This window comes from Mus pahari, chromosome X (assembly GCF_900095145.1).
Source record: "Mus pahari chromosome X, PAHARI_EIJ_v1.1, whole genome shotgun sequence".
Taxonomy (NCBI): Eukaryota; Metazoa; Chordata; class Mammalia; order Rodentia; family Muridae; genus Mus; species Mus pahari.
Window position 1 is genome coordinate 88,162,649 of NC_034613.1, and position 12,507 is coordinate 88,175,155.

General features: G+C 49.7%; 2 protein-coding genes and 1 pseudogene across 2 annotated transcripts in view; 1 reads left to right on the forward strand and 2 right to left on the reverse strand.

Annotated features, from left to right (window-relative positions):
* The window catches only part of LOC110313694, an 8,593-nt pseudogene extending 2,514 nt beyond the window's left edge, over positions 1 to 6,079 (forward strand).
* Ercc6l (ERCC excision repair 6 like, spindle assembly checkpoint helicase) overlaps positions 1 to 12,006 on the reverse strand; it is a 20,956-nt gene extending 8,950 nt beyond the window's left edge. Inside the window, exon 1 of the mRNA XM_021188015.1 lies at positions 11,829 to 12,006. Coding sequence (XP_021043674.1) covers positions 11,829 to 11,896 — 68 coding nt within the window. The 5' untranslated portion in view covers positions 11,897 to 12,006. The remainder of the gene's footprint in view (positions 1 to 11,828) is intronic.
* On the reverse strand, positions 6,782 to 8,242 carry LOC110313588 (prostaglandin E2 receptor EP1 subtype-like). Its single transcript, XM_021188016.1, has 2 exons — positions 7,301 to 8,242; positions 6,782 to 6,886 (listed from the first exon to the last, which is right to left on the reverse strand). Exons 1-2 carry the CDS (start codon positions 8,240 to 8,242, stop codon positions 6,782 to 6,784), a joined length of 1,047 nt encoding a protein of 348 aa, XP_021043675.1.
* Positions 12,007 to 12,507: the final 501 nt, after the last annotated feature.

Below are 12,507 nucleotides of genomic sequence, written 5' to 3' on the forward strand. Positions count from 1 at the left end.
TCACTCTGTAGACCAGGCTGGCCTCGAACTCAGAAATCCGCCTGCCTCTGCCTCCCAAGTGCTGGGATTAAAGGCATGTGCCACCACCGCCCAGCGAAAGCCACTCTTTTATATAATTAATACATACCAGTAAAGCATTTTTAAAAAGATAACAATTCAGGCTTCACTTAAGGTTCATTTCTTACTCCATGCCCCAGGTGGAACTGTTATTCTGCCTCAATATTCCCAATGAGTGTACTTAAGTGTGTCTTAGTTATGGTTACTATAAACACCACAAGCAAAAGCAACTTGGGGAGGAAAGGGTTTATTTTGTTACACTTCCACATTATTGTTCATCAGCAAAGGAAGTTGGGACAAGAACTCAAAACAGCCGGGCGTGGTGGCGCACACCTTTAATACCGGCACTCGGGAGGCAGAGGCAGGCCGATTTCTGAGCTCGAGGCCAGCCTGGTCTACAGAGTAAGTTCCAGGACAGCCAGGGCTATACAGAGAAACCCTGTCTCAAAAAAACCAAAAGAACCAAAAAAAAAAAAAGAACTCAAAACAAAGCAGGAACCTAGAGGCAGAACTGATGCAGAAGCCATAGAAGGGTGCGGCTTATTGGATACTATCCAGACCAGCAGCCCAGGGATGGTACCACTCACAGTGGGCTGGGCCCTCCCCCAGTAATCATTAAAAAAATGCCCTTATAGGCTTGCCTAAAGCCTAATCTTATAAAAGCATTTTCTTAATTGAGGTTCCCTTCTCTCAGATGGCTTTAGCTTGTGTCAAGGTGACATAAAACTATGCAGCACACAGTACATTTAACTCATATTAAAATCATTACAGGGGCCTCAGCAGATAAGAGACCACTCTTGCAGAGAACATGGGCTCAGTTCTGTCTGTAACTCCATTTTACACAGTGAGTTCCAGAATAGCAAGGGCTATATAGAAAGGTTCTGTCTCCAAAACAAAGCAAAACTGTATAAGGTAGGAAGTGATCTCCTAAGGCTCCTGCATGTACATGGTACATATACATATACTTAGGCACACACATATAAAATAAAATGTTGCAAACAAAGAAAGGACAGTTCAGCCAGTACAATGCTTGCTACATGAGATGGTTTGAATATGGTTGGCCCAGGGAGTGGTACTATTAGGAGGTGTGGCCTTGTTGGAGGAAGTGTGGCGTGGGCTTTAAGACCCTCATCCTAGCTCCCTGAAAGCCAGTACTCTGCTAGCAGCCTTCAGATGAAGATGTAGAACTCTCAGCTCCTCCTGTACCAAGTGTGCCCGGATGCTGCCATGTTCCCGCCTTGATGATAACAGACTGAACCTCTGAGCCTGTAAGCCAACCCCAATTAAATACGGCCCTTATAAGAGTTGCCTTGGAGTGTGGTGGCGCACGCCTTTAATCCCAGCACTCGGGAGGCAGAGGCAGGCGGATTTCTGAGTTCGAGGCCAGCCTGGTCTTCAAAGTGAGTTCCAGGACAGCCAGGGCTACACAGAGAAACTCTGTCTCAAAAAACAAAAACAAACAACAACAAAAAAGAGTTGCCTTGGTCATGGTATCTGTTCACAGCATTAAAACCCTAACTAAGACATTGCACAAACATAAAGAGCAGAGTTTGCTACTCAGTACCCATGTGGGAGTGAGAGAGGTGGCATGCACTTGTAATCCAAACCTGGGGGATGGAGACAGGAGGATCCCAGAGTCTTGCTGGGCTGTCAGCCTAGCCTAATGACAGATGTGAGATCCTATTACAAAAAGCAAGGTAGACAGAACTTGAAGAATGGTAGCTAAGGCTATCCCTGACCTACAGATTATATACATATATGCACATGCACGCTCATATACATGCACCCACACACCTATATACCCAATACTCCTCACACCTATACACCTAACACGAACACACTCGCACACAAATCATCACAGACTATTAGAAGTATTTAGATCAAGGAGCTAGGACTTTTAGCCTGTGTTCGTTGGCAACTTGACACAAACCTATACATATGTGAGATTTTTTTCGTTTGAGATAAGGTCTCTGTATGTAGCTCTAGCTAGCCCTAAACTTGATATGTAGCCCAGGCTGATCTGGAACTCACAGAGATCTGCCTACCTCTGCCTCTCAATTGCTGGATTAAAGGTGCTCACCACCAGTCTGGGTAGAAAGAGGTTATTTGTTTTTCTTTTTTCAAGACAGGGTTTCTCTGTGTAACACTAGCTGTCCTGGAACTCACTCTGTAAACCAGGTTGGCACTCACAGAGATCTGACTGTCTCTTTTCCCACTCCTTAGTTCTGGCATTAAAGGCAGGCATTACCACTGCCCAGCCTAGAAAGAGGTAAGTTTAAGGAATGTTTCCATAGCCGGGTGGTGGTGGTGCATGACTTTAATCCTAGCACTCAGGAGGCAAAGGCAGGTGGATTTCTTTTGAGTTCGAGGCCAGCCTGGTCTACAAAATGAGTTCCAGAACAGCCAGCCAGTGCTATTATAAAGAGAAAATGTGTCTCAAAACAAAACACTGCTAAAATTGCTTGAAAGTATATGTGCATATATGTGAATTTCCTCCACCCATCTTGTATCAGAAATGATCTATGGGGGCTGGAGAGATAACTCAGCAGTTAAAAGCACTGACTGTTCTTCTAGAAGACCCAAGTTCAAATCTCAGCACCCACATGGTAGCTTACAACTGTCTGTAAGATCTGAAACCCTCACCCAGACATATATGCTAGCAAAACGCCAATGCACAGAATATAAAAATAAATACATTTCTGTAAGATCTTATGTCAAAGAAATAAAATGGAGAGTGACAGAGCAGGGATAGCCAGTGTCCTTCTTTGGCCTTTATGCATTTGCACAAAGATCTGCTCATATACATGCACATACATTACACTCACAACCACCCCTACCCCCCAAATAAAACTGCAGGTCAGCAAGATGGCTTAGAGGGTGAAGGCAGTTGCCACCAAGTCTGACAGCTTGAATTCAATTTCTGGAACCCAGATAATGTGTAGATGGAGAGAATCAACTCATCATTAAGTTGTCCTCTGACTTCCACATTCATGTGTGCAGATGCACACATGCACACAAATAAATGAAAAAGAAAACCCTAATGCATTAAAAGAGGAAGAAAACTTGCATCGAAGGATTAGTCCCACTGTAAAGTTCAAAGGTGTGGCTTTTGAGCCTCAAATTGGATCCAGAGAGCTCTGACCCAATCAAAGGACTGACCAATAATCTCTTGATGAAGTTATAATCTAATAGTGGTATTGGGATGCTGTGGGAATTAGAAGATGAGACCCAGGTGGAGGAAGCATGTGACTGCAAATATGGCCAGGACAATACATTGTCCCAGATTAACCCTCTCTTCCTGCTTCCTCTGCCTTGCTACTCCCTCACAAAGCTTTGCCTTGCCCAAAGAAGGCCTAAAAGCAATAGAGCCAGCCAAACATGTACCACAACCTCAAAAATCATGAGCTTAAATAAATCTTAAGCTGTTTCCCCCACACATTCCACTACAGCAACAGAAAGTGACTAACACAGAAGCAAACTTGCTCTTCTGAGAGGTGTTCTCATCTGACACCTAGCCCATTACTTCTCAAGATCATTACTTTGGCCACTAAATCTTCACTAGAGTTTTGGTGGAATCAAGTCATGGTCAAAACATAGAAGGATTTTTTTTGCCAGGTATAGTGGCACATGTCTATATTCCCAGCACTCTGGAGGCAGAGACAATCAGATCTCTGGGAGTTCGAGGTCAGCCGGCATGCTCTACAAAGTGAGTTCGAGGACAGCCAGGGCTACACAAAGAAACCCTGTCTTGAAAAAAAGCCAAAAACAAACAAAAACCATAACAGGATCTCTCTATGTCCCTGAAAGGTAGTCAGTACCAGAAGGATGGTAGTAACTGGTAGCAGCAAGGCATATGGTACAACTATTAATTTAAATGGTAGAAAGGGAAAGGATAAGAGGAAGGGCTGGAGAGATGGCTCAGCCATTAAAGGCTAGGCTCACACCCCAAAATATAAGAGTTTGGTTCCCAGCACCCACGGCTGTCTCTCCAGTCATCTTTTTTGTCAAACAACACCGCATTTGTGCACACGGACTACTAATATAGATTAAAAAAAAAAACTGTTTAAAAAAATGCAATCAGCAGCCAGGCATGGTGGTGCACGCCTTTAATCCCAGTACTTGGGAGGCAGAGGCAGGCAGATTTCTGATTTCTAGGCCAGCCTGGTTCCAGGACAGCCAGGGCTATACAAAGAAACCTTGTCTCGAAACCCCCCCCCCCAAAAAAAAATGCAATCAGCATGTAAAGTGAATAAATAAGTAAATGAAAAAAAGGTAAAAGAAAACCTCAAAAAGGGGATCAAGAAACTGAAAGGACAGACCTCCCTGTAGCTGCTGGGGCCAGGATTGCTCAAGCTGGACAACACAGTGGTGGAGCAAACAGCCTGGAAGCCATGCGGCCCCAATGCCTGGGACCAGAGCTTTACCCTGGAGCTGGAGAGGGCTCGGGAGCTGGAGCTGGCTGTGTTCTGATGAGACCAGAGGGGTCTGTGTGCTCTCAAATTTCTGAAGTTGAAGGACTTCTTGGACAACGAGAGGCATGAGGTGCAGCTGGACATGGAACCCCAGGGCTGCCTGGTGGCTGAGGTCACTTTCTGTAACCCCATCATTGAGCAGATCCCTAGGCTCCAAAGGCAGAAAAAAATCTTCTCCAAGCAGCAAGGGAAGGTGTTTCAGCGAGCCAGACAGATGAACATTGATGTGGCGACTTGGGTGCGGCTGCTCCGTAGACTCATCCCTAATGCTGTGGCCACTGGCACCTTCAGTCCCAATGCATCTCCAGGTACTGAGATCCGGCACACTGGAGACATATCCATGGAGAAATTGAATCTCGGTGCTGACTCAGACAGCTCATCCCAGAAGAGTCTGTCAGGGCTGCCCTCCACCTCATGCAGCCTGAGTTCTCCAACCCATGAATCCACCACATCTCCAGAGCTGCCTTCAGAGACCCAGGAGACTCCAGGCCCTGGCCTGTGCAGCCCCCTGAGAAAGTCACCCCTGACACTTGAGGACTTCAAGTTCCTGGCAGTGCTTGGCTGGGGTCACTTTGGAAAGGTGCTGCTGTCTGAATTCTGCTCCAGTGGGGAGCTCTTTGCCATCAAAGCCTTGAAGAAAGGTGACATTGTAGCCCGAGATGAGGTTGAGAGCCTGATGTGTGAGAAGCGGATTTTGGCGGCTGTGACCAGGGCAGGACATCCCTTCCTGGTGAATGTTTCCAGACCCCAGAGCACGTACGCTTTGTGAGGAGTATTCAGCGGGTGGAGACCTGATGCTGCACATTCATAGCAACATGTTCTCAGAGCCTCGGGCTGTCTTCTATTCGGCCTGTGTGGTGCTGGGACTGAAGTTCCTCCATGAACACAAGATTGTCTACAGGGACCTGAAGTTGGACAATTTGCTCCTGGATACTGAGAGCTACGTCAAGATCGCAGACTTTGGCCTCTGCAAGGAGGGGATGGGCTATGGGGACCGGACCAGCACATTCTGCAGAACTCTGGAGTTCCTGGCACTGGAGATGCTCACAGACACATCCTACACACAAACAGTAGACTGGTGGGGATTGGGCATGCTGCTCTATGAGATGTTGGTTGGAGAGTCTCCGTTCCCTGGGGATGATGAGGAGGTATTTGACAGCATTGTCAATGACGAGGTTTGCTATCCCCGCTTCCTGTCTGCAGAGGCCATCGGCATCATGAGAAGGCTACTGTGGAGGAACCCAGAGCGGAGGCTGGGATCCACTGAGCGCGATGCAGAAGATGTGAAAAAACAGCCTTTCTTCTGGTCTCTGGGCTGGGATGTCCTGCTGGCCCGTCGCCTGCCTCCACCCTTCGTGCCTACACTTTCAGTGCGCACAGATGTCAGCAACTTCGATGAGGAGTTCACTGGGGAGGCCCCCACACTGAGTCCTCCCCGGGATGCACGGCCCCTCACAACTGCGGAGCAGGTGGCCTTCCAGGATTTCGACTTTGTGGCCGGAGGCTACTAGCCCCAAGCCCCTGCCTTGCCCAAGAGTTCCTGATTTGTTTTTTAAAAAACAAGTCTTTGGGGTTTACTCCATACATGCATTTTCAGCCTCTGTGTGCATCTGGACTGGAGTGTGCTTGGAGCAGGTGACAGAGGCAAGGCAGACTCTAGGGGACAGGACTGACAGGGCTCATTTGAAAGGTCAAGATGGGAACATGCAGTAGTGGGCTTAGGGGGTGTGTTGGGGAGCATTGGGGTTTTAAGGCTGTGTGGGTACAAGGTGTTGAGGTTCTTGGGATAGTTTGGGATAGATGCTTGCAAGAGTCTATTGTGGTGGCTACAGATATGGGAAGTGAATCCAAAACTTTGCTCTATTTATGGAGAGCCTCAATCTTAGAACTAAGGTTGCGGCGCTGTGTGCATGCTCTTCAAGCTGCTGGCCGGGGGGAGTCCCACCTCTGGTGTTTGGAGCATCCCATGTATCTATGCCATCCCGTGACCAACGTTAGAACTGTACTCATCCCCAGTGGAGCCTCTTTCACCCCTGTGCGGTGACAGTGTCGTGGACCCACAGGATGCAGCGCCCTAGGCACACTGAGTTTGAGACTCTATGCCCTTGAGCCCAGCCCAGAATGGTTTGACTTAGCTTCTGGACACATTCAGAGGTGACTGAAACCACTGTGCCGGGAACTACGCAGTGAACTGGCCTCCCAGGCACTCTTGGTTAGGCCCAGCTCCGTTGGACCACCCTTAGCACTGACCCTCAGGGGTCCAGGATCTGGTTCCACGATGCGAGGCATACAACCAGAAAGAGTGGCCGCTGCACGGAGTTAGAGTTCCAGCCCCCGATGGCCAACACCACCAACACCTGCGAGAGAAGCAGGTGTGAGCAGTGGAGCCGGCGGGAGAGAAGGGGTGGGATAGAGGGTCAGGATGCCCAGGCGAACCATGCAGGACAAATAGGATCTGTGCAGGAAGGAGAGTGACTAAGCAAAGGTCATCAGAGATTGCGGAGAGTCCGGCTAGAGAAGACCCAGTATCCCAACACACATAGGACCCAAAGGTCAACAGGCTGGGAAGGAAGAAGGCTATGAATGGATGGAGCGGAGGGATGTAGAAAGTGAAAGGCTTGAGTGAGACTATTTACGGAGATCCCAAAGAGAGTGAAGGTAAGGGTCCCGGATAGCAGAGGGGCAGGCTTTGTCTGCAGGCAGGGTCTTCAGGGGGCAGAGCCCAGGAAGGGGCAGAAGAGTTTGGCTTGAGGAGCGACTGTGCCCCTCACCAGCAGGGGGCTCCAGCTGGTGCACGACACCACCATGATGCCCACGAGCTGGCCCACCATTTCCACGTCGTGTGCGTGAACCCTGCGCGCGGAGCCGCCGCCCCGAGAACTGTGGAGGGTGGCTGTGGCTGAAGTGATGGATGAGGCAGACAAGGCAGAGGCCAAGCAGGGTCCATGAGACCCCCAGCGCTGGCGATCATCGGGACCTGCGGTCTCTCGGAACCGTCGAGAGCAACGCTGCCTCCAGCGGGCACGGAAGAGTGCCAGGCCGCTGAGCATATTGCACACTAATGCCGCAAGGAGCGCGGCCAGGCCAAGGCCGGCAAGCAACGCCTGGCGCCAACCTCCATGAGGCCCAAGGCTAATGAAACACCAGGTGCCAGGGTACTGTAGCTTGTAGCGACCCACGTGTACCAGTGGCAGCAGCGCCACAGCCAAAGCCATGGCAGCCAACACGGCTAGTGCCAGGCGTGCACGGGCCACAGACACGCGCGCCGCGTGTATCAGTGGCTGCGTGACACCCACACAGCGCTCTACGGCCATGCCACAGCCAAGCAAAAGTGGGCACAGGCCGAAGAAGACCATGCAGCTACCAAGGAAATGACACGCCCCGCCAGCAGGCGCACGCCCCACAGTATACAGGCGAAGAAGCACCAGGGCGCCCAGAATCACATGGCCTGCTAGGTCGATGGCAAGCAGGCTGGCGACGAACAACAGGAAGGTGGCAGCCGAGCGGCACTGCCACATTCGGCCTGCAACCTGGGCCAGCAGCGCCAGCGCCAGCACGTTGGACACAGCACCCAGCGTCATGGAGAAGATAGGCAGTGCTGGTGATGTGCCATTATCGCCTGTTGGCAGCAGCACAGATGTATTGGGGAGCCTGGGTGTTGCGCACATTGCTGCCTTATCCGCTAGGCTCAGGTTAAGCCTATAGGGATTCATATTAGTGGCCAAGAGGGCTGCGTAGATAAGAAGAGGGCACAGTGAGGTAGGGTCCCAACCTTCTGTGCCCAGGGCACCGCCACATGACCCTAGCTGCTCCATTTCGGATCCTACTTCACCTGTCACTGCCCCCATCTCTTGTGTCTGGCTTCATTCTGCCCTCGTATCTGCTGGGGGTCTTCACTGACCTGGCACGGGTCCCTGGCCTCATCTCCACCCCACCCCCACCTCCAGGTTTCCACCCTATCAGTTTCCTGGTCCATGGCCCCATGGAATAGACCCTTGCCCACTTCTGATCCCAATTTCAACTTTCACGTCTGCCTGCCCATCTCCCCCTTTTCAGAAGTCTACTTGGCTTGCCCTGGAACTGGCCAGGCTGACCTTAAATTCAAAAGGTCCACTTGCCTGTGCCTCCTGTGTCTTGGGATTCAAGGCTCACACCACCATGACCAGCTTTGGTCACCTTTTAACTCTGTCCTGCTGTTAGATCTCTTCCCCAAACAACCCATCTCTACACCTATAGACCCGTTCTTGTGCCCCAAGGCCTCTATGCCACATCTCTGGTCTCCGTGGTCCTCTCTGTCCCCACAGACCCTGCTACTCCGAATTCATCTCTGATCTCTATGGTGCTCTCAGACCCCAAGGGCCCAGCTCTTTTCCAGAATCCCATCGCTGTTGCCCTCTCTTGTCTCCATGGCAATCTCTCACCAGTCTGGCATTCCCTCATTCAGATGCCCATCCTATACCCCTATTTGAATCGGTCTCTGGCTTGTCCATTCTCTAGTTGAGAGGAGACAGACAGCCTAGGGCTGAGAGCCATTAAACAGCAAGAGAGTGGGGGGGGGGGCTATAACTAGCCTTCTTTGGCTTTCTATTCTCAATGTCCCAGCGTCTTATCCAGTGCTGCTCAGGATGCAGGGTCCCCATGGCCTGGAACTTGGCTCCTGCTGCCCGCTCCAGCTACTCCCTGGCTCCCGGCAGGCCGCTCCCTCTTCCTGGGGTGGCTCCTAGGCTCCATGCCACCTCCACCAGCACTCCACTGGCCTCCAGGGGCTGCTCCACCCCATGCATGTCTGCTCTCTGGGGCTGGGAGCCTTGAGTGGGCAAAACTGCTAGCAACAGTCAGGGCAACTGGGCCCAGCTCCTTCCTGCCAAGGACTGAGGTTCACTGAATTGGTTTGGTCTCTGTGACCCCCCTCCTCTCAGCGGGGCAGGAGCAAACCCCCACACCCTCACCCGGGCCTCTTGCCCGCCTCATTAATAAAGCAGATAAAATCTTTAAAAAAAAAAAAACTGAAACTGAAAGGACAGGTACTGGTAAGACAATCTGCATGAACACAGAAACTGAAGAATGTCATGTCCCCATGCTATACACTACATCTTCAACAGCTTCATGGTATACCAGTGTGTGGATATGGATGCAATAATGGATACTTCACAGTTTTCCTAGCAACAGGTATGTAGATTGGGCTAAGGATGTAGCTCAAGGAGAAAGCACTTGAACACTTGTCTAACATATAGAAAGCCCTAGGTTATCTTTAGCATAACCAATAAAGGATGGGGATTATGTTTCCTTCCAAAAATTGCTATCACTATCAATAAGTACAATAAAGCATGTGTGTGTGTGTGTGTGTGTACACCACCATGTCTAGCAAAAGCCCTTTCTTGCCTAGTTTTGCTCACATCTGCAAGAAGCCTTTGCAGGGCTGTCATCCGTGCACTAAATGGCAGTGAGTATCCAGAGGCCCCTATAGGCCTTGTCCCTCCAGCCTGACAAATAAGCTAGTCATATTACTTTAGGAAACCAGGCTATTTTATGAGTTAAATAAATAATGGCAAAAATACAATCTTCTGTGCATCAAATAACTTAACCCAGTAAGAAGGCATCTCACATAATAAAATGGCCTACAGAAAAAAGGCAGGCTGGTGAGATGGCTCAAGTGGTAAAGGTGCTTACAGCCCTGCATGAAGGCTTGAGTTCAATCACTGAAACCGACTTACACGGGAAGGAGAAAACTAGCAAGAGTTGTTCTCTGGCCTCTGCATTTACTCCATGACATTCAAGTATATGTCCTGACATACCTAATAGAGAAATTTAAAGTGGGATGGCACATACCATACTAGTGTGCTTAACAACCTGAGTCCAATTCAAGGGACCTATAGTAGGAGAAACAACAAATTTAACAAGTTATCCTCTGGCCTCTACATGTGCCACTGAATGTGCTCAAGGTCACACATCACACTGGCGGTGATGACGCTAGCCTTTAATCCAAGCACTGGGCAAAAGTTAGTGGTTTGTGGGTCTCTGTGAGTTCAAGGCCAGCCAGGCCCCCATAGAGAAACCTTGTTTCCAAGGGAAAAAAACCTACAAGTTAACAACATAAATCTACATACTGTACAGATGATTCTATAGTTAAGAGCACTGGCTGCTTCCTCTTCCAGAGGACCCTGGTTCAATTCCCAGTACCCACATGTGGCTCACAACCCTCTGTACCTCCAGTCCCAGGAGGGGATGGCACACACGCTATTATAGTTGTGATTTTTTTTCCTCTACTTAGGAGTGGTTTTGAGCAACCTTTCATGTGCCTGTTTGCCATTATTAGAATGTTTTTTAACAGAAATGTCTACAAATCCTTTGCTAATATTTTATGTAGAATTTTTAAAACTATATAGGCATGGATGGGTGTTTTGCTTGTGTATGTGTGTGTGCGCGCGCACACACACACACACACACACACACACGTTAGCATCACATGTGGAAGCCAGGCCAGAGCATAGGATCCTGTAGGACTGGAGTTACAAAACGGTTGTGAGCCACCATGTGGGTGCTGGAAATTGAACCTGGGTCCTCTGGAAGAGCAGTCGGTGCTCTTAACCTCTGAGCCATCTCTCTAACCCTGCACTACAATTTTTTTGTTTTGTTTTCTTTGTGTAGCTCTGGCTGTCCTGGAAAACACTCTGTAGACCAGGCCGGCCTCGAACTCAGAAATCCGCCTGTCTCTGCCTCCCAAGTGCTGGGATTAAAGGCGTGCGCCACCACGCCCGGCTACTACAATTTTTAATAATTAAATATTCTTCTCCACACACTTCTAAGCTCCAACTTAGGCACATGGTGAAAGTGTATTCATTCACTGGGCTTAATGGCTCCTTTGGGGGCATATGTCTTCCCTTCGCTCACTGACCATGATAACTGGCCACCCTTTCTTTTAATGCCAGCATTCTGGTCAGGAAATAAAACATTTTACAGCATCCATCAAACACCATAAAGTATTTCTTTTTCAGATCCCATTTTCACTACCCAATTTGCTAACAACTTTTTCCTCTTTTCGCCCAGGTCTGACAGTTGGCAAGTGAGAAAGACTCAAAGCTTTCATCAGTTAATTGAAATCCAGGCTCTTAAAGAGTTCATATTCAAAGAGTTATTTGACTTACGAGTTACTTGGCAGGGCGCGCGGAGGCAGGGGAGCTCCCCGAAGTAGAAATCTAGTCAAAGCCACAAGCAGATCCTAGGGGGAGGTGGGAGCCACTCCACCTCAACCCTAGGCCAGGGTCTGCAATCTAGACCCGTCCGCAGACCCAAACATACCTCCGGTAACTCTCGGCCAGTTGTGGGCTGAGAGTCTCCACTTCCACTGAGCCTTGGGAAGCCTCCATGGCCAAGGAATCCGAACAGCCCAGGAAAGCGGACTCCCAGTCAAAGCCGCGCTTGAATTTCTCTTGCTCCCGCCTTACCGGGGCTGGGCCCACGAACCAACCCGGTAGAGCCAACTGCCTGTCGCGAGGCTGGCCGATCCGGGATCCGGCTCTTGAGCGCCTTTTCCTGAGCTCCGCCCAGGAAGGTCTTGCGCCTGCGCCCTCGAGCACTGGCGCTCGCTAGCTACGTTAGCTAGTGTGAACGTACGGTTTTTTTTTTGTTTTTGTTTTTTGTTTTTTGGGTTTTTTTTTGCTGCTGTTTCACGTGACCGGTGGCGCTTTCAGTCCCAATCATGGCGGTGAGTGTGAATGTTGAGTACTGAGAGCGAACGAAAGGAGTTAAGAGCGTGAGTAAAATGCGCGCTTGTTTCTCTTGTCCTCGTGAGTGGAGGCTGTTTTATTGTAATGGCCCATAGAGGTCCCCATTGCCCCCTTTCCCTCCCCGCCAGTGCCCTGGCACTGAACATACTTGGAATTCACACACCTAGAAGTGCAATCCTGCAACTTATAACTGACACTGAAGGACTTTCAAAGACAGCCTAAGCCGCTCGTGGTGGTGCACACCCCTGATA